Source organism: Siphateles boraxobius, unplaced genomic scaffold (genome assembly GCF_051911475.1).
Source record: "Siphateles boraxobius isolate OS27281-9 unplaced genomic scaffold, OSU_SipBor_1 22, whole genome shotgun sequence".
NCBI classification, from domain to species: Eukaryota; Metazoa; Chordata; class Actinopteri; order Cypriniformes; family Leuciscidae; genus Siphateles; species Siphateles boraxobius.
The window spans coordinates 12,740,259-12,762,167 of NW_027508833.1; the positions used below are offsets into that span (position 1 = coordinate 12,740,259).

General features: G+C 39.4%; 3 protein-coding genes across 11 annotated transcripts in view; 2 read left to right on the forward strand and 1 right to left on the reverse strand.

Moving 5' to 3' along the window:
- tiam2a (TIAM Rac1 associated GEF 2a) overlaps positions 1–9,264 on the forward strand; it is a 137,572-nt gene extending 128,308 nt beyond the window's left edge. For 3 of the 5 annotated variants that reach the window (XM_077238645.1, XM_077238644.1, XM_077238646.1), the window contains exons 20-28: positions 91–199; positions 1,160–1,339; positions 2,262–2,380; positions 2,479–2,587; positions 2,891–2,949; positions 3,273–3,369; positions 3,472–3,553; positions 3,657–3,814; positions 7,417–8,751. In XM_077238645.1, the coding sequence (XP_077094760.1) occupies positions 91–199; positions 1,160–1,339; positions 2,262–2,380; positions 2,479–2,587; positions 2,891–2,949; positions 3,273–3,369; positions 3,472–3,553; positions 3,657–3,814; positions 7,417–8,000 (1,497 nt within the window). In that variant the 3' untranslated portion in view covers positions 8,001–8,751. Of the gene's footprint in view, positions 1–90; positions 200–1,159; positions 1,340–2,261; positions 2,381–2,478; positions 2,588–2,890; positions 2,950–3,272; positions 3,370–3,471; positions 3,554–3,656; positions 3,815–7,416 lie in introns of all 5 variants that reach the window. The other 2 variants (XM_077238647.1, XM_077238648.1) reach the window with 1 other exon arrangement.
- The window catches only part of tfb1m (transcription factor B1, mitochondrial), a 39,515-nt gene continuing 22,075 nt past the window's right edge, over positions 4,470–21,909 (reverse strand). For 3 of the 4 annotated variants that reach the window (XM_077238678.1, XM_077238679.1, XM_077238680.1), the window contains exons 7-8: positions 11,206–11,333; positions 9,309–9,827 (exon numbers count right to left, since the gene is read on the reverse strand). In XM_077238678.1, the coding sequence (XP_077094793.1) occupies positions 9,548–9,827; positions 11,206–11,333 (408 nt within the window). In that variant the 3' untranslated portion in view covers positions 9,309–9,547. Of the gene's footprint in view, positions 9,828–11,205; positions 11,334–21,909 lie in introns of all 4 variants that reach the window. The other variant, XM_077238677.1, reaches the window with a different exon arrangement.
- On the forward strand, positions 11,395–20,708 carry LOC143746690 (claudin-20). 2 transcript variants are annotated; one of them, XM_077238686.1, is made up of 2 exons: positions 11,395–11,607; positions 16,801–20,708. In XM_077238686.1, exon 2 carries the CDS (start codon positions 16,891–16,893, stop codon positions 17,620–17,622), a length of 732 nt encoding a protein of 243 aa, XP_077094801.1. In that variant the 5' UTR covers positions 11,395–11,607; positions 16,801–16,890; the 3' UTR covers positions 17,623–20,708. The 2 variants fall into 2 exon arrangements, with proteins under 2 accessions (XP_077094801.1, XP_077094802.1); XM_077238687.1 differs by lacking the exon at positions 11,395–11,607 and adding an exon at positions 16,188–16,410.

Below are 21,909 nucleotides of genomic sequence, written 5' to 3' on the forward strand. Positions count from 1 at the left end.
AAAGTGATTCTGACTCCAGCGAAAGACTTTTTGATCCTACTTGTCTCTTGATTTCAATGCTGTCTTTCTTTCTTTCCCTACCTACTGTAGAAGCTGCTCTTCTCACTGGGTGGTTCGTTTCTGTATTACGCAGAGCACTTCAAACTTTACAGCGGCTTTTGTGCCAACCACATTAAAGTGCAGAAGGTTCTGGAACGAGGTACAGCATTACTCCTAACTCGCTTCATTTGTGAGCAATAGAATATAATATTAAATATAGAAGAATTTATCCAACTGAATGCAGTTGCTATCAGGACTTGCTATCTGTGTTGGTCCTTCGGGGATGTTTTGAGCTGTTGTTGGTTTATCTTCTCATCATAATCTACAGAGTATTAATGATTAGCGACTATAAATGTTGAAAATAATTTATGCATGCAACATTAGCCTGGTTCTCCATCTCGGACAGTCTGCCCAGTAAGAAATGAATTAGAGTCTGCCCTGCCCACATTTAAAGTGGAAAACTGTACCATGGCCTCCTTTTTAATTCATCCCATTACAAGATGAGAGCAATCCTTAGAGCAGCCACAGAAATTGCACTGCAATGGCTATAAAACACAACACACTGTTTAAACACTGCAGGGTGAGGACATGAAACGCAGGCGTGACAACAGGAGTGTGTGTGTCGCTGTCTGTCAGCAGTGCTTGTAATTATATATTCTCACACACTGCTTCTGTTGTGCCCAGATTTCCGTTTGCAAAGCGAAAACGACTTTTTGTGTCGTCTTGTTAATTGCCTGCCAATTGCTCCCTGAAGTGTCAATCCATCTGGGGCGAGGAGTGCCTCAATTACTGCTCTAATAGCTCCTCTTGATTTGAACCACATTTATCATTCTGCGTGCTGTCGTGGTGTTTAACTCCCCTCACAAACTCCAGCCAAGACAGGTCAGAAGGCTTTGTGACATACAAAATCTAGTCCCTCCATACTCACCTTGGTGTTGTTTATTGTCTGCAGTGTTGCATTTATACCGCAGTGTTTTAATGAGGTGTCAGGGAGCCTGTGCTGCCTCCTTGTGGAGGGATTTTTGTGCCCTGTGTGCATTTTACCTGCAGTGGCCATCCAGAAAACACTATCTAACTCAGTGGGTGGCGCTGTAATTTATGATTTGTCTTTTCTCTCCAGCCAAAACAGATCAATGCTTTAAGGAGTTCCTCAATGCGAAGAATCCCACCAAGCAGCACTCGACCACACTGGAGTCCTACCTCATCAAACCAGTGCAGAGAGTGCTTAAATACCCCCTGCTGCTCCGCGAGCTGGTGTCTCTGACGGACACGGACAGTGAGGAACACTACCACCTCACAGGTACATCACCTGGGCTGCTTTAGTTTCGTTTTAGTGGGTGGGTTGTTAAGAATTATAGAGAGTTTTGAGGAAATCTCTGAGCTGCCCTTTTCATGCTATGAAAGCATGTTGTGACCAGAGGCCAGTGTGGAAATTGTTCAAAATGACATGAGGGTAAGTAAACTAAGAGGGGAACTAAACACAAAACAAATTCTGGGATTGTTCCCAGTAATGGTCCCAAGGGATTTTTTTTGTGCATTCCCATTACAAGATGATATCAGGGTGTAACAATATATCGTGTCACAATATATCGAAATACAAAAATGCAACAATATGTATCGTGAGTAGTGACAATATGAATTGTGTATAATTCACCTAAAATAAAACTTACTGTGAGAGAAAAAAATCTAGTTTTCAGAATTTTAGTGTTAGTACTGCAATATATAATGTTGATTATAATGTATTATAATGCCATGGGGGGAATATTTGTGGGTCCTGATAATGCCAAATGTCTGATGTTACCAGTAAAAAGTGGCCCACATTATTTTAAATATATCTAGTCAGTGACGGAGTGCAGGCATATGCGTCTAAAATAATTCTGTATTTTCAGCTTCAAAATCATGAATATTTTTATTCTGGTGTCACTATTGTCCTGTGCACTGGGTTCAATGCATCAAGTCTCAGCCTATTCATTTACACCCACAATGTATTATCAAATTTAAAATTTTAATCAACAGTAAATTTTTTGTTAACCTTTTACCATATGTCTTGGAGTATCACAATAATATTGTATTATGAGTTCAGTATTGTGATATGTATCGAATCGTAACATGAGGTTATCGTTACACCCCTACAAACTGCAGTGAATTGGTGTATACTATATTTTCTGGAATCGAAGCCCAGTATGAATGTATCTTAAGACAGTTTGTTATTATTATTACAGAGGCACTTAAGGAAATGGAGAAAGTTGCAAGCCACATAAATGAGATGCAGAAGATCTACGAAGACTATGGTGCAGTATTTGACCAGCTGGTATCGGAGCAAAGTGGTGCTGAGAAAGAGGTACAGATGCATATATAGTGAACGCACCAGGGTAATACCCTGATTTAACTGCATATTCAGTTATTTTCTGTCTCTCTCTCTTCCATGTTTTCTCTCAGGTCACAGAGATTTCCATGGGACAGTTCCTAATGCATTCCTCTGTGATTTGGCTCAACCCGTTCCCATCACTGGGCCGAATGAAAAAGGACCCTGAGTTGACTGTTTTTGGTGAAGCTTTGCTCTTTTCCCATGAAACCATTACATTCTTAGTTGTGCCAAAATAAATGTTTTATACCTTAATGTGTTAGTAGTTTTTAAACAAATATATATATTTACTTCTTAAATATTTTGAGGCAATATATGGGAAAGTTCTTGCGTCATGCAACACTTTGCTTGAACTATGCAGAGCTTTTTATAGCTTTGTGAAAGTATGTTGTGGGCTTGTTTTGGCAGCAGTTCTGTAGACTCAAAGACAAATAATTCTGTCGTTTTCTAAAATTAACATATCAGCTTGACTCTGATTTATCTTAGTTTTTAAGAGAGCTGTGATACTGCTGTACAGGGAGAACAACAAAGTGAGAAAGAAGATGGTGAGTCTTGTTTACACTTCGAGTCTAATTCCTCTCGCAGCTCCTTAATGGGGTCTCGTCATTTTGTCATTTCTTTTTCATGCATTATACTGTGACAAGTTTAGAAAACAATACTATATATAAATATGAGCTGTCATTTAATTATTCATCCTTTTTGATGTAAAAATACAGATTTTGGAACAAAATGGTTTTGAAGATTGCTTTTTTAGAAATAGTGTTTGGTGATTTGAAGTTGTGAGCTTTATACATTCGTATAGAACAGTTTTATTTAAAAAATAATAAAATACATTCTTTTAATTTAATATGCATCCTTTGTATGCCAGCCAACTTCAAGATCAGCCCATGGAGATCAGGATCCATTCAAGTTTCGTTGGCTCATTCCCCTGTCAGCACTACAGGTCAGACTGGGCAATACTGCAGGTAAGAGACACGTCTGGCTTGTTTGAGCTCATAGATACGGTAATAATTAAGTTATTTTTAAATGTACAAATAACCAACCTTGCTTTTTAATGCTGTCTGAAGACACAGACTGCATCTGGGAGCTGATCCACACCAAATCCCAGAAAGAGGGCAGGCCGGAGACGCTGTTCCAGCTGTGCAGCAGGTAAGAATTATCTCATTTATTATGCTTATTATGAATTATTTTCATTTATAAACCATTTTATTCCATACAGAGCTTAACATTTGACATTTTCTCTCCCTTGCAGCACTCCAGAGTGCAAAGTCAACATCATCAGGGTGATTCGCTCCATCCTGCGGGAGAACTTGCGTCGAAACATGCAAAGAGTTGAGCAACATTCTGAGAGAGTCTGTAAAAAGAGACTCAGTCCCCTTCGGAAGACTTTGCCAGCTTCTGCTAAGCTAGGTCAGTGTGACCTCCCCTTTACTCACATGTCTGATAATGTGTCTAGATTGGAAGAAGTGGCCAACATCGTGATGCGTCACAGTGGAAGTGTTAAAGCTGCACATTACAGATCAATAGCTATAATCTTGAGGCAAGACTCCAAAGTCTGTTGACTGTTGGTAAAAAATGACTACATCATAAGCTTTGAACTTCAGAACTTATTAAAATATATAACCATGGTCATAGCAACCATATGATAGTAGTTAACTTTTTAGGGTCGCTATGCTGTCTGTCAAACAAAAGGATATTGCGAGTTGGCTTGTTTGTTATTGTACATGATAGTTTATCATAAATTTGAAAAAATAAAAAAAGCTTTTGTATCAGGTTATGTTGAAAAAAAAAAAGACGAGAAAATAGTGAAATTACAAGGAGAAATACAAGTATCATTAACACGTGATATTAACACACAGAAAAATGTGTACCAGATGCAAACAATGGTAAATTATGTTTTTTTGTACATTTTTCATAAAATAAAGTTAACTTTGTTAACACAGCTGCATGTCATATCATGTATTACTTATCAGAACAACCAGATATTGAAACCAAGCTTCACACCAGAGTCCATTCAGCACGATTCTGTTTTTTTCAAATAAAACCAAATAATCCACACATATGATGGCCTAAACATACACACTTTATTCATAAACTTTTTATTTGATGGAGAAAATATCACAATATGTTAAAATTAAAAACAGGGTTCCCGCGGATCCTTAAAAAGTCTTAAATTAGATTTTTAAAATTTAAGGCCATAAAAAGTCTTATAAAGTCTTATTTTTACTTATGAAAGGTCTTACATTTTAGATGACACTTCGACTTAGACATATCTAAATGTTTTCCAAATTAAAACTATCTAATTAGCGTAATATTATTTTTTATTATTCTATCTTTGTGGATTTGCTTGTTCACGTGACAATTCGCATCACATTCGCGGCCGGCAGAATAACGTCTGTCTCCTGCACGCGAGAGAGGAGAGAAGAAGAAAGTTGGCAAATGTCAGTTCAGTAGTAAGTTCATTCTTTGTGCGTAGGGGTGTGCGATGTGTATTGTCTACTATGATATTGTAATCATTGTTTTAAGGATGTACGAGGCACTGTGAGCTGACATCGCATTTGTCTCTCGTGCTTTCACTGCGTGATGTGTCAGTGCAGTTATAGGTAGGCCTATGTCCCCAAATTAGTTTTTGTCTTATATTTATATTATGTTCTTATATTAGAATATCACATCAGTAAGAGTGCCGTTTTCCCGTGCACAAGTGTGATATTTTGTTATACAATAGTTAAATTAAAAATAAATTAACATTGTGAGTTACTTTTTAGACACCATATTGACAAAATTATTTGTTTTCCCTTTATTTCGCTGACGAGAATTTCAAAATGAAACCGTAGCAGAGTCTAATGCAACAGACACCGATGATTTCTTGACTGAAATCCACGTTTTAAACGAGTCATTTTAACGATTCAATGAACAATCACTTGTTTCTTTCCCGAATGAATCAGCCGTTTGAACAAATCGGTTGAATGAATGAATGACTCCCTCAACTCGCTTACGGTATTAAGACAGTGACTTGCTGCCGCCTACTGGCGGTTTTAGTTTCATATTTAAAGTAGGGGCCTACCCTTTAATTAAAACGTTAAAATTAGAAATCATTTCATATTTAAATATTGAATATGGATTTTTTTTAAAACTATCTCATAGCTTTATTTATGCAATTGTAAATGGAGTGTAAATATTAATGCCTCTTCTGATGCTGCTTCTGTGTCACCTCTGAACTGCAAAGATGGATTTTGATTGAATGATTTAATTTGACTGGTAACGGTGGTACTGTATAATTATTGTGTAATTAAGTATTATTTTATAAATAAGTATAATTACTGTATAATTTAATTTGAATAATTTGAATGTTAGTATTTGACATAAAAGGTGATGCAGAACTCTAAATAAGTTTAGAAAAAATGTCCATATATAGGTGAAAATGCCCCTGGAAATCAATTTAAGGTGGCAAATATTGCACGTTAATTAATCATTTCTGTCACTGCTGTGAACTGACCACTGCATAGAATATGAAAAATATGAATATCTTAGTGAGTCTGCTGTCAACAACAGGCCTAAACCAGCCATTGCACCAGCACAAAAACATAATCAGTAAAATATCATCTAATTATTATCAACAAAACGTTTAAAATATCGAGATATATTTTTGTCAATATTGCACACCCCTAATGTACGGTCTTAATTTTGATTTCTTCAAGTCTTAAAAAGGTCTTAAAAAGCCTTAAATTTGACTTTAAAAAGTGTCCAGGAACCCTGAAAAAAGGTCAGTGTCATAAAAAACAACATCTGATCAAACGTTTGCATTTTTTGAGATTACTGCCTAATTTCGAGAACAGAATTAACAAAACTTCTCTAACAAGTCATTCCGGATAACTATTATTGAAAGGAAAAAGATATTAGATGGACAAAATGGTGGACCGCAACAGCGCAGCAATTTGGGCTGTCAGTCATTTATCAGTCGTAGGGTCAATTCACTTTAAAGCAGTGGTTTTCAATCCTGGTCCTGGAGACCCACTGCTCTGAACATTTTGTATGTCTCTCTTTTTTGTGAAGAAATACATATTTTTGAGTGTGTAGCAGAAACTTAGTCAAGTTTTGGGACATACTACTTCATCATAATTGCGTCTTTAATGGACAGCTCCGTCGCTCAGGGCAGTTTAAACAGTGATAGGATGCCTGTAACTGTCAATCATCTTGCCACAGTTAAAATCCTCCTCTTTCAATTTAATTTAATCTCTTTCCATATCGGAGAGAAGTGTTGTAGCACATTGATCTGCCAGTCGTGGGTTTTCCATGCATAGAACTCTTTGAGTGTTTGCAATTTGCATATTGATGCAATTAAAAGTTAATGACCAAACATATCACTACAAAAGTTCTCAATGCTGTTGCAGATTAAATATAATGTGGATCATATTGAATAAATATCTCTTCGTCAAGTTAGATACGGATTATGAATCACTCAAACCTATCTAAACCGCTCTACTTATTTGTACTACTTATCTACTCCGCTATGTTTGTAGTTTAACACTTTATTCATGTTTGTAGTTCTAACCGAATACTTGTCCAACGCGCAATGGGTTGTGGGCAAATATTAGCCGTTAGAGTGTGCACGGATCTGCACTTCGGATTCTAACCGGAAAAAATAGACCATCCGGTTATCTTTAAAAATACTCATTTCAACACACTATGCTTTGGGACACTAATTCTAATTTCAAATACTATTTAGGATGGATAGTATGCAAACTGGGACGCAGCACAAGTTCAGTTCATGGACCTCTCACCTAATGAGCTGACGATCTGAATCTGTGTCGAATTAGAGAGACATACAAAATGTGCAGAGAGGTTGGTCTCCTGGACAAGAATTGAAAACCACTGCTCTGAAATGCCACAGCTACACAAGTCTCTTTGTTTTGACAAGTTAAAAACATAAATAGGTGTCTTGTCAACTAGATGCATGGGATGAAGCATTGCATTTCGACAGTGTGTGATGTGCGTTTGTGTGTGCACCACAGGTTCTTCTCGCGGATTCTGGCTCTCTAAACTGCCTATAAATGACAGTTCCGACCCCAACAATGATCCATTGAGGCCGTCTCTACCAGATTCAGATTCAGCCAGTGTGAGCAGTGGAAACACCAGCAGTGCCAGCACTCCTCTGGATCAGCAGAGCGACCTCAAGGAATCCAGCATCATCAGTGATGAAGACCAGCAGGAGTGGCTCGATCGCAGTTCCATCGAGGCCCAGTTCTGCAGGCTTCGGGTGACAGAGGACTCCCAGACTCCTGCACCCCGTGTGCAGCCGGAGAGCACAGAAGTGGACTCTCCTGAAAGACGGTCTTCTATAAAGCAAGCTCACTTTTACGCGGTCAAACGTAAGTCTGGCAGAGGCACGGGTAGCCTCAGACGCAGCCGGGTGGACCTAGTGAACATGCGTCGACACAGCCACTCGTTGGACAGCCAGACCGAGGTGATGGCGAATAATGTGGATATTAACTCACTACTGGAGAAGGAATTCAGCGTGCAGAGCCTAACCTCTGTGGTCAACGAGGATTTCTTCTATGACAACACCACTGAGGCAAAGAACGCAACCGCTTCATAGAGCATCTGTTCAACACCTGTATGCTTGATCTGGTGTGGAGCCACATTATCCCATGCAGCCTTTCCAAAGTTATCAGACAATTTAGGGAAGCACCTGAAGGCCAGTCAATTCAGAATCTTTTTTCTTTTGTGGAGCCACAGTTTGACAGACCTTTATTAAAGATGGCGTTAAGCATTGAGTAATTCTCCATGTACTGAACCAAATTACTGGTCTTGGTTATGCTGTGTAAGGTTTCCCTCACACATTAAAGAGGCATGTGTGTTTTCCCACACACATATATTAAGAGCTATCCAACTTCAGAACCAAATTTTGTCATGTTTTTGATTTTGCCTTGTTTTGGACAATACATACATTTCTTGCTTTAAATATAAGCATTGCTTCTATTATGGATTTTATCATGGAATTTATTTGTATAAAATGTTTTATTTATTAGCAAGTTTTTATAAATATACATTTAATTTTAATAGGAATCTAAAAGGTTGGTTTAAGAATTTGTCAGGAGATTGATTGTTTAACAATCATTTCTCCTTTGTTATAACAAAGTGGTCAGCTGTAAACATTCAATCAGGAATTTAAATGTGCAATGATGGAAATGTACCTCTAAAATAAAGCCTGCAGTTGTCCTTTTTTTTAGAATGTTCAAATGTGTAAATATTGTTTTTTTCATGGATTACTCTGACTTAATTTGAAGAGTTTATATACGTTTGACACTTCAATCAAAAACTCTAATAAAAGGTGTCTGATTATGTTATTTTTGTCCTAATGACATCCTGTAACCTGCAAAAAGCCCAAACTTTGTTTATTACTTTTTGCTGTTTGATAAAGTGCATATGTTGTAAAATGACACAAACAAATCACGCCAGCTTTCAGTTTGAACATTAAAGACAAGAGTAAGGTCTTAGAGACGCAAAGAACATCAATCTTACTAGCACACATGTATGCAAAAGAATATGTAAAATAATTTGTTCATCAAAGTCAAACTATTTTTAGTTAACTATGGCAAACGTTTTTCTTTGACACGTGGATGTCAGCCTCTAGGTGTAAAATGATTAAAGCATTCCTATAGGTGTTTTATGATAAAGTTTTTCTGGGCAACCCCGTCTCTTCCTCTGATCAATAGAGTGACGTCTCAGCGCAACAATTAATAAAGTCTCACAAAGACTTGTTTTTATTAATATAAACGTTGGCGTGGATTTTAATGTATGCACACTCTAAGATCAAATCTGTGCATACAGGTTTTATAAATAAAGCCCATCGAGCCTGATTTGACTCATGTAATTTTTCTTCCCATTTAAAAAGGATTCCACGTTTTTTAATTTTTACCATAATTTTATTTTAAGCTCCTTTCATCTTTTAAATGCATTTTCTTACCTAGCCCTTATTGAGTGCTTAAGTGTCAAAACCAATGCACTTTTTTTTAGTTGAAAAACTTCAGGTGATTTACCTCACTGCTGGCTAGTTGTCTGCATACTTCATTCAAGAACTAAAAAAGAGCAATTCATGCCAGCTGCTGAAAATGTCACATTAAGAGTCAGCTGTTTCCTGAGTTAGCGGTTGCCAGTAACATTTTCCTCTATTGTGGTGTGAAGGTGAAGCCCTTTACGGTTGCTGCCCGACTGTCTCTTTCCCTGATGCTTTAGTTTCAGCTCCTCTCTGAATTCATAGTTGATGAGGCCTTGATTCTCCTTACAAAGCTGGCTGTAGGCGTCTGCTAAAGCCCTGAATTCAGAAATGGAGATCTCAGTTGGCCGCAGTGTGGGATCCACATCAGCACTGCGCAGCAACTCTTCCGTCAGTTCTAGACGCTGAGACTCGGGGAACAGCATCCTGCAGGAAAGAAGAAAACCCTGATCACACGCTAACACAATAAGTTAATGTAGAAAACTTGAAAAGTTGCATGGAAGTGACGTTGTGTGGTCTGTGCGGATGTTCGCTTTGCTTTTCTTGTTTGACAAGCGTTGTGACGCATGTGGTTTATGCATCTGCTTGTATTACAAATGTTCCATCTTAGAATTGCCTTAATGTATTTATTGCGTCCGGATGTTGTTTTAGAATGTTGCAAGTTAGGAATTCCATTTTTTTAAACAAACACAACAGAACTACTGTATATAAATGCTATTCACATGAGCACGTTTAAACTATTTTATACTTTCATTAATGTGATTCGCTACTCTACATAGGAAGAAAAGACATGGCAACTAGTAACTAACCTGATGCAGACACAAAGCTAAAGAGCGTCTTGTTCTGGAGCGGGGTTCACATGAGGTAATGTGAAAATAAGCAGGGCAGCCAGAAATCTGCCCAAATGGCCCTCACACTCCTCAGTCCAATAATACATAATTGCAGAGTTACTTCCAATCCTTTTTTTGTAACACTTTACTTAAAGCCTTTATCTATAATGCATTATGAAGTTATTTATAATGCATTATATCTTTTCATAAATAATTGTAACCAAAGTTAAAATGCATTATAATACTTGCAGATTCCTAGTTAAATCTGATATTGATTGGTTGATATGTTTTAAAGGATTATACTCTACAGGTGTTCAATGAATAATGCATTATAACTGTGGTTCCAATTATTCACGATACCATACAATGCATTACAAGGCATTATTAGTTTCATAATAGTTTTATAATCCATTATACATAAAGGCGTGTATATATATATATATATATATATATATATATATTGACCCTAGTCTGAGTAGTCAGTCTTATACAAATGACTCTGCCAGGGATAGACTGGTGTCTTGGGTGTATTCACACTTGGCATATTTGGTTCGATTAAAACAAACTCTGGTGTGATTGCTCTGTTAGTGCGGTTCATTTGAACAAGTGTGAATGCTATTCAAGCGGAAAGATGGGTCTTGGAGAACCAATTTCCTGCAGAATTTAGCTTGAACCCACTGCACACCTGCCTGGAAGTTTGTAGTAATCCTGTTTCTATTAAATATCTTGATTACCTTCAGGTTCAGGTCACCCCTGACTTTTTTAATAGACATATACAATGTTTTGCTGGATGCACTAAGGTACACAACATAATAAGCCATTGTGCAGACTGCACTTCTATCTCTCATAACCTTGTTTCATTCACCTCTAAATATGTTGTTGTCTAAGATTAAGGTAGCCAGATTAAAAACATTGAGAATAGAAGCAAAGAGAGTATTGAAAAGTAGTTGATAGAAAGCCTGGGAAAAGCTTACTGGAGTCCTCTGCGACAGTGCTTCCTCCGGAACTGGAAGGCGTTCTTGACAATCTTCTCAACCAGCTTGAAGGGCTGCTGGATCTGGGGCTGAGCCAGAGGAGTGAAGTGCACCACCCCCACATCCACCTACGCACACCGCGGGGTGATAACACACACACACACACACACACACAATAGTGTTAGAGTCAGACATGGAGACCATATTCAGGAGCTACTCCCATTAGATTGAAGGGGAGAAACGGAATGGAAACTAGCCAGAAAAAGGAATATACGCATGAAGAAAAGCAGAGGGCTGGGAGAGGAGGCAGTCGGTGATGCTGCACGATGACAGGCCAGTTACGGTTGCTACAGTAACACCTGTTTAAAGGACCATCAAAACAAGCCTCTTCAAATGTGAATAGTAAGTCTCTTATTACACTGTTGCTTCCTGAATGTTCTTATTACCAAAGCCTAGTGATGCTGTAGGGGGGATGCACAGCTTTTCTCTCCCCTGGTTCACCGACCAGCACAAGGGACGGTGATTCTATTCATTATGCAAAAACGGCACAGACATCTGCGGTGCCCAGACTAAAACCTGTTTCTCTCACGTGATTATGGTGTGAAAACATTTTTGGTCGCTCCCAAATCAGTTACAAACCTGTAGCAGTGCTTTATACCTGTGCATTATTCAGTCTTCTATAAAAATGTGCAGGAATGTCCTTATAATGGACATGTGGAATGGAGATAAACAAGTAAATGCAAACTGATGCGAAAAGCTGCTTGGCTCACCGTAGTTTAACATAAACCCATCTAGTTGAGGTGCAATCATGCAGGACTCTTGACTTCCTAGACTTTGGTTAGATTATACCACTCTTGGACTTTAAATACGAGCAGGATACAAAGCTTTGAAGCTCCTTTCTAGGGTTTAAGGCTACAAAAAAAGCAATAGACTGGAGATGACAGAGAAGTGAAGATGTGACAAGAGCTTTCAGAAACCATTGACTCATCTGCCTCAGCTGTGCAAGAGAACACATTCAGGAAATAAATTTGGCCCACTGTCATTTACCCCACCCGGGATGCTGGTTTTAAACTGGAAACACTCAAGCCCCTTTTTCCCAGGGGTCTGAAATTTTGACCAGTTACAAGTCCCTAACAATTCACAAAGAAACAGGATTTAGGAGCAACCAGATAAAGGGTGGAATATATATGGATATACGCAGCGGCTTGCCTATAATATACCCTTACATTTAATTAAATATTCAACAATAACAATAATGTTGATCTGCCTGCATTGACACTATTATACAAGAACTGAGCTGGACGATGACATCATGGTTTACTACAGAGCGGCTATATATATATATATTCAATTTATATATATATATATATATATATGTATATATATATATATATATATATATATATATATATATATATATACATATAAATTGAATTAAATGGTTAGTTCACCCAAAAATGAAAATTATGTCAGTATTTACTCACCCTCATGTTGTTCCAACCCCGTAAGACCTTCGTTCATCTTCGGAACACGAATTAAGATATTTTTGAAGAAATCTGAGAGCTGGATCACTCCTCCATACTCCTCCATAGGCTTCTTGAGGGATTGAACTTGCAGGCCCCGAAAAGTTATTACAGACATCGTTAAAATAGTCCAAGTGACTACAGTGGCTCAATCTTAAGTTTATAAAACGACGAGAATACTTTTTGTGCGCAAAAAAACAAAAATAACAACTTTATTTCAACTATTCATGTTTTTCTCTGTGGGCCTCGAGTCAGTTCACTAGCAAGTTTCAATCCTTTTGAAGCCTATGGAGGAGTATGGAGGAGTGATCCAGCTCTCAGATTTCATCAAAAATATCTTAATTCGTGTTCCGAAGATGAACGTAGGTCTTACGGGGTTGGAACAACATGAGGGTGAGTAAATACTGACAGAATTTTCATTTTTGGGTGAACTAACCCTTTAACTTTTTAAAAACAAAAATGAAACATCACTGAATATAATTATGCTGAACTGCTGAACTGTGATGCTATTTTCTTCTGGAAACAAACTTTTTTGCATTATTTTCCTGTTATCTCTGTAAAGCTGCTTTGAAACAATCTGCATTGTAAAAAGCGCTATATATTTAAATGTGTCTTTACTTGACCTTGACCAACCAATAATTCTCTTCTGATAAAATAGACTTATGAGAAACCGTCACCTTAAATCAGTTCCATGCAAGTGACCATTGAAAATACATTGTTTGTAGTCAGTATTATGGCCTGCGATTCCATAATTCTCTCTGACTCTCTCCCAGACAACATTCCTGTCTTTGAGTGTGATCTTACAAGAAGAAAAACATTACACACTACTGTCATTAACAACCTTCACACATTGCAAGTAAAACGTACCACTATTTGCACCTGAGCAGAAGTGCTCCATTACTGCAAAGGGTGTGAAGTTTAATTAGTCATTTCAAATGGGAAATGATCAAATCGAGGTGGCAGTCCCTCAGGGCAATCTGAGTAACCATTATTTCCTTTACATAACTGCCAGAGAACAATGGAGTCCGCAGCTGGGAGTGCATACAGTGAGGGGAAGGAGAAAATAGTCCTGCAATGAGTATGGATAGATAAATCATGACAGCACTTTCAAAAAACAACCACTCTTGCTTCGGCTCAGATGAAGAAGCAGAACGAGAGGATGTAACAGTGGAGGCTGACAGGGCTTTTGATAGAAAGGCTTGTTTTTACTGTAAGGTTGTTCGTCCAATGCTCCGTGAATCGCCCAAGGCATTGATGGGAACCAAAGGCACTACTGATGTGCTTCTCAGATGTGAAATGATTCTCATGGAGTATCTCTCCAGCCTATGAGAATACCGGCTTTTAAGGTGTCTGACTGAAGAAAAGACAAGATGGACATTGAGAGTAATGTCACCCATGGTATGAGGGCCAAACACACAGTGGCCCTATATTTAAAAACTTTAAGAATGCCAGGTCAGTGAAAAGCATTTTCAGGGTACGTTTACACAGCAACGATATGCTTAAAACGGAGAAGTTTTTCCTTTGAGTTTTCCGCATACAGACGACACCATTGTCAAAACGATCCCCATTCACACGGATCCACGAAAATGACTAAAAACGCTGTATTCTGCTGCCAGGCCATAAGAAGGGGATGAAACACTCTAGACTGAACACGTAATATGCATGTGCATGACGCCATCGTCTTCAGAGATTTGCGTGTCTGTTGTTTACACGGAGACCATTTTCAAAAACTTGCACTTTGAAACCCGTTTTCAAAAGTTTGTGTTTTCAGGCACCCAAAAGTCCATTGGTTTTATTGGAATTCAAGCATTCATTCGTTCATTCAAGCATTTTCTTGAACAGTAAATTCACAAGAAAAAGCACACAAGCAATAAATCAAGGTAGTGTGGAAACCCATGCACTCCCCTCTTGAACAGCAGAGAGTAATTTCCATTTATTATCATGAATTTAAACAGCCATTTCTATAGCAGTCGCAATAAGACCATTTTGACATCTGCGTTACAGGCAAACCGCTACAACAGCAGGGTAATGAAATGACTCCAAAAGCAACTGTGAATAAACAAATGGATCTCATCCTAAACAATAAAAAAAGCACACAAACAAATAGGGGGGGGGGAAACACCCCTTCCCTGAATAAATTACAGTTTCGATGTGCACTCAAGCTTCTGCACATGAAAGCTATAGGTGATAAACTCAAGGTAATACGCATATAATAAATTGCTGTGCCTTAACACGTCAGCTCCCAACACATCTATATTACCTGGATACAGTAAATGTTAACAGCTCCCCTTACACATTTATTTATTTATTTTTCAGCACTATACAAGCATCAGCACTTAATGTATGTCCTCCAATGCGAGGGCATACATTAAACCCCCACTAAGGCCCAAATGCATGTCAACTGAGAATCACTTCCAAATATACGAGTATGCTACAACTTCAACTTCACCTGTCTAGAAATCCTGATTTTTAAACCTGATAAGAGTTTACAGAACTTGTTAACAAAAAACAGGATATATATATATATATATATATATATATATATAGGATTGGATTTTAGATCTGATTTTTAAACTTGATAGGAGTTTACAGAACTTGTTTACAAAAAAACAGGAGATAGGAGAACATAGATAGATAGACAGATAGATGACATTGGTTTTGTCCGTTTGTCTTTTCTAAACGAATGGCATATAGCCACTCCCACCCTGCAGCACGGAGAAGACGGATGGAGGACGGAGGGTGCGGGTGCAAGGTTTTATAAGGGTGGGGGTGTAGAGGTTTGGAAGGGCAGCAGCTGTGAGTTCATCCACCTGCAGAGTGAATGTTGCTGCTCAGTGTCAAGTGAAATTATGATTAGAGTGATAGTGGTGCGTTGCTACTATAGTAAAACTCCTTGTATTACAGGTGAAAGAGACATTCCCATTTACCATTATCCATAATTTTGTAGCTGCCAAAGTGGGTATCATGGTCTGTAACAGAAAAAGGGACATGAGTTTTGGTATACAATACCAAAGCATCTTTTTTTCCACAGCTTGTTAGAATAGACATTTAACATTTATTAGAAAAATAAATGTATTACAAAAAAATTAACAGCATATATTCTAATAAAAGGCTGTTAAAAAATAACAATGATGGAGAAGTTAGGGAAGTTAGTTTTGCTTATCGTTTTCAATATATTTAAGCGTCTTTCCGTATTTTTCACTAAGAATTTATCTACTCAATATCCAAAACATTTAATCTATATGCCGGTAAATAAACTATTAAAATATGAAAAAACCAAGCTCTCTTTCGAAATGAATGAGTTATCCCTTTTTTTTCATAGAAAAAAAAAGTTTGAGTTAAAGCGTTGAATATTGACGTTAAATATAATCAAAAATCTTACTAAATGCGATAATAGACGGGGTTTAAATCGCTAAGAGAGCAAATAACAGACTTTCATGCGCGGGAAGTTGAGAGCTCGCTGCTGTATGACGTAGAGCATCATTCGAGCAGCTTTGAAAACAGCCTCGTCTCTCCATCACTAATGTCCGCTGCTGCTGGAGACACAGATACCATGAACCGATCGCTAAAGATACATCTAAGGGCGTTTATACTCGGTTTACATATTTAGCAGTTTGTAGGTTTGTGTGTGAGTGTATGCTCGGAAACCTGACGCGTCATAGCTCGCTCTGCACCAGCCGAGGTAAGTACAGGATTTCTGCATTCCGCTCCGTGTTATAAACCGCTATGAGTCATAACCTAAAATATTTCTGTTATTGCCTTAGTAACACGAAATTAAAAATGTGTTGTGTGCTCGTATGTCTGAAACGATACTTTATTTAATTTACCTGACCGTATGGAAAACTGAATCAGACTCCAGTTATCACATATGCATCAATGCGTGCATGTACTGCCCCCCTGCTAATAACTCAGCTCTCCAGTCTAGATATGTGTGTGAGCCATGAACAGGAAAGCACTAAAATCACAGTAAGGAACCTGCTTCCTCATCATCCTGTGTTCACGCTTCTCTTTGTTCCCAGTGCGCTGGGGGAGGAGGAGGGCACTGGTTTAATGCTCTCACTTGTTTCCTCAGGCAGGCGGTGGTGCTGAGGAGTCTCTGCCGAAGGAGAAGGGACTGAGCAAAGCCTGTGTGAATGTTGGCCGGGTTCAGGAGCACGGCAGGATGGCGTCCACAGGCACGCAGATCTTCGCCTTTGTGCTGGCATTGCTAGGCATCCTCGGTGCCACGGTGGCTACGTTACTGCCCAACTGGAAGGTGAGCGCAGATGTTGGTTCGAACATCATCACGGCCATCTCGCAGATGCAGGGTCTGTGGATGGACTGCACCTGGTACAGCACTGGTATGTTCAGCTGTACGCTTAAATACTCAGTGCTGGCGCTGCCCGCGTACCTGCAGACGGCACGCACCACCATGGTGCTTTCATGCGTGTTGGCAGCACTGGGGTTGTGTTTGGCCTCTCTGGGTTTGAAATGCACTCGGTGGGGTGGAGGACGCCGGGCTAAACGCCACGCTGCCATGGCAGCCGGCTCATGCTTTCTGGCCTCGGGCTTCCTCTGCCTCGTTCCTGCCTCCTGGTACACAAATGAGGTTATAGTCAGTTTCCTAGACGCCAATGTGCCCGAAAGCAACAAGTTTGAGCCGGGCGGTGCCGTTTATGTAGCTTTCATCTCGTCGGGTTTCCTTTTTGTCGGGGGATCCATTTTCTGTCTGTCCTGCTCGGCTAAGCGACACGGCCCACAGGATTTGATACTTCTCCCTCCAGACAAACTCCTCTTGCAGCAGCAACAGCAACTTCTGCAACAGCAGCAGCAACAGGAGCAGCTCCAGCACCAGTACTGTTCTCTCTCACCGCTGGATAACAAGACTGGATACAGCCTGCAGGACTACGTGTAAGAGACCAACCGTTCAAGAGCAAGACAAGTGCAATGCACTGCCACTCAACCTCTTGTGATAACAAAATGAAAGGGCGAGAGGGACCCTTTTCCTTTTTCTATCCACCTCACCTTTTTAAGATCAGCAAGCACAAATGGTGGAAGTATTCCCTGAAGCATCGTTTTGAAACCGACAGATTGTGAATACTAAGGGGCGAGTGGCAGAAACGCAGCTGTAGCACACGAAAGCAGTGTGAAAGACTGAGCAAGATGATAAATAAATGCACATATCCAGCATTATAGTTAATCTTATTAAAGTGTTCCTCTGGGAAAGGATTAGCAACAAGGAAATGTTTATGCTACTTATAAATCCCCAACGCCCCCCTTCCCAAAGATCTGAACTCAGAAGCAATCGTTTCGCTGCTAACAATCGTTCGGTAACCTCGGTTTAAAAGTAAGATGGCAATATGTCTCAAAGAGGCAATAGTATGGGAGAGCCCTTGTTTGGGAGATTCTTTGCTTTTCTTTCTACTTGAGTAATGGTTGTGTTAATGAAATCTCTTGTCTTATTTTGGTAGCTGATAGGATGATTGATATTCTGCCTAAGCATGCTTTCTGGAGCCTGTGCATAATGCAGTGGAATGCCTGATGTAGACTGAATTGTAGCCATATAGCCTGTGCCTAAAGAGCTGTAGTTCATAAACCGCTGAAACTGTTTGGAAACAGTAGGAAGAGAGCGTGAACAGGGGTTGCTGTGTCAGGCATGTTTGGGAAACCCATATGGAGGCTGAGAGGAGACTGGCCCTTCTTACGTCAAATGGACAATGTAATGTTGTTCTGTTCAACATTTTAATACTTTGCCCCAAACAAAACAAAAGCAAGCTGCCTTCAGCTCAGCGCATGCTGTTTGCCGTTCTATCTGACACACACACACACACACACACACACACACACACACACACACACACACACACACACACACACACACACACACACACACACACACACACACACACACACACACACACACACACTGCTGCATGTGTGCTTTTTACTCATGCTGCTACTCACTGCCATGGAAACAGTCTTTTACACCCAAATACATGTATTGTCTAGGGGTCGTACCTCTCTGCACACTCTGAGGCTGTCATGAATCTCTCCAGATAACAAGGGAGGAGGGGGGGGGGGGGTGATTCTAGAGACAAAGCCTGTGCAACACACTCTCTCTCAGACGGGAGGGTCCCTGTCCTGCTGACCAACTCCAGTATAATCAGTACAGAATATATGTGCAGCAGTTTTGTTTTAGAGACGTAAATAACATAAACAAAAGTGAAGACGAGATTGAGTTTCAGTAATTGGCAGCTCTTTCATGGCACCTGATGAGTCTGCAATATGGTTATGTCCACTCTCAGTGGAAATCTGCTTTGCCAAATGACGTCTGCTTGTCTTACAGCCACACGTCTCGAAACGCCTCAGCAGTGGATCTGCTGACAGATTGTGCCCTACAAGGGGCTCTTTAAATCGCCTTAAAGCAATATTTCGGGTTATTCTTAACGTCTATGGACATCATCTGCGGCATGCTGTCAATTACCACAGAAAGGGAAACGGTTATACATTTACAGCGGTTTATTTTATTTTTTTTGTCTTCCATTGTTTTTACTGTAAAAGTGTAAAAGCATTTCTCATTTGTTTTCACAGACTTGATAATACCAATGACCGCTAGCCACCAATGCGGTTTTGTATATAAACTGAAGTCATCAAACATTTTTGGTAAACAGACAGCATGCCACAAATGCTGCCCATTGACCTCAATATTCGTTTAAGAGTGAGCAACTTCACAATCATACTCGATCTCCCTCAGTGCTTGCCATCCCGTTCTTCCTGAGCGCTTGCAGTGTGAATGCCGCCTCTGACAGCCAGAACAGTTGCATGCCATGTGCCAGTTTGCCAATGCATGTACACACAAACCCCCCCTCCCTTCATAAGCATGCAACATAACTTGTTCCAAGAGTTGAGTAAGTGTGTGTGAGCTTGGATGCAGCCGTGCGTTTCTATGCTGCTGAAGGGAGGAATGCAATTTCAGTGTTGTTCTACTGGCAAAAAGAGCTTTGGCAGTGATGGATGGCACAGCACATTCTTCCTCTCAAGCAGATTCCCACAGGAGAGCAGATGGTTGTGCCCAGATCGCCCCCTGCAGGCTGAGCGGGCACTCGAGGGCAGATCACGCCAGCGCATGGACAACAACAAATGCACATGTACCATTACTGAACGCAATAACCACTCCTCCTACCCTCCAAAGTGACAATGCACTGAAATGTTACAATTGTGCATGTGCCAAACCCATGACTACTTTGCAAATGTATGTGCAGGTGTACCGTTCTGTTTGCCAAATGCAAGGTGATTTAAAGTTTTTGAAAGACTGTCATCTGTAATGAGAAATAATTTATAAATATAAAGTTGATCAACTTGCAAACTTTCCCCACTAAAATTCCAAAGCACAACGATTCCAGGATCACAAACTGTTCAGGATCACCGTGGGCAGGCTTGAAAGGACTGAGACCATTTCAATTGTGCTTTGGGATTTCATTCATTACAGTTCTGCAAAGATTGCGTTTATTTTTATTAATTTAATGAGAGCACTGTTCAACACCCAAGCATGTTCACAGCAAATCTTCTTTATAAGAAGACAAACATTTTACACCTTTAATTGTGTAACCTCATTTGAAAGCAATTTATTTTTTGTTAGCCAAACATGCTAAAAGATACACTGAAATAAGGGTGATCATCTGTAGATAGTATTACCAATAGAGGTTTTGTAATTATAAAGACAAACAATTCATATATTGTTATGGTGCAGCTTGTTTATTAGCACGCTAGGAGGAAAAAAAAAGTTTCATATGACCCACCCCTCGTTTTTGTTCAGGGGCCAATTTAATGATTCCTGATTGGATAAATAAGGCTTAGGCTATATTTTGGTGTATGCTTCTGCACTTCTTAATTTTGCGGAGGATATGGTTCAAATATTTCTGTACTGTTCTCTGTGTGCTTGTGCAAGTAGTTATATTTTTACTAATAAAAAATGGTGGAAGCATATGTTCTTAAAAAACATTTAAGTCTTATTTAATTATTTTGTGCTGTTTTGTCCATGTAAAGACAACAGTTTCAAGCACCAAATGACATACTACTTCTTTCTGAACAGAACAGGGTGTACGGAACACATTCTTTCATATATATACCATTTACTGTATCTTAAGACATAAAAAAATAATAAATAAAATTAGAATTCATTGGTTTTCTAGATAACCACTGAGAGAGTACTGAACAAAGAAATGTATTCTTTGAGTTGTTCTGAAAACTGAATCTCATAACAAGAGATGCAAATATATAAACTATGCAAACTTTATTTTCTTTAAAGGATGATGCATTTCAATAATAAAGTACATTTATATACACATCACGGCATATTTGTTGCACAGCCACACAGCTTGATTCCTATAAGAGATCTAATTAAATGAAATCTGTGTATTACCCTAAATTAATTTCAAAGGTCTTTGCCCTCCGCGGCAGTAATGACAGAGCCAGGGATTGGGGCTCAGATGTTTGAAAGATCCTCAAATCACAAAGCTAATATAAGCAGGGAGGTTATCTTCACTGCAAATGTGCACACTCCCAACCCTACTGTAATGACCATATTCTTCGTTACATTACACAAGGGTGAAATACTCCATTGATTGTCTTCATGCAAATATGAGGTGCTAGTTAAATCATTTCTGTCATGTAACACCAGCTAAGCTGATTAAATACCATCGGCCATCAAAACCCCATCAGCAGTAATGGCGGCCGAATCCATAGACAACCAGTCCGTCAGCAGCCCTCAGTGACTACCTTCAGTCATTGACAAGCATTTTCCTTTTTAGCATTATTATTTTCTTTTAGATTCAGTGTATTATCTTCATAATGAGCAATGTGGAAAATAGAATATGACTGTCAGACACTGTGGATGACCTTGCCGTGCTGGAGACATTCCTGGGTCTGTACTCTCACACACACTCACACACACACACACACACACACACACACACACCCACACCCACACACACACACACTCCCCCACACACACACACACACACACACACACACACACACACACACACACACACACACACACACACACACACACACACACACACACACACACACACACACACACACACACACATAGACACACACACACACATAGACACACACACACACAATAATACTGCCCTTGCTTGGTGCATTGTGAACTGCTGAGACAGGCAGTATAGAA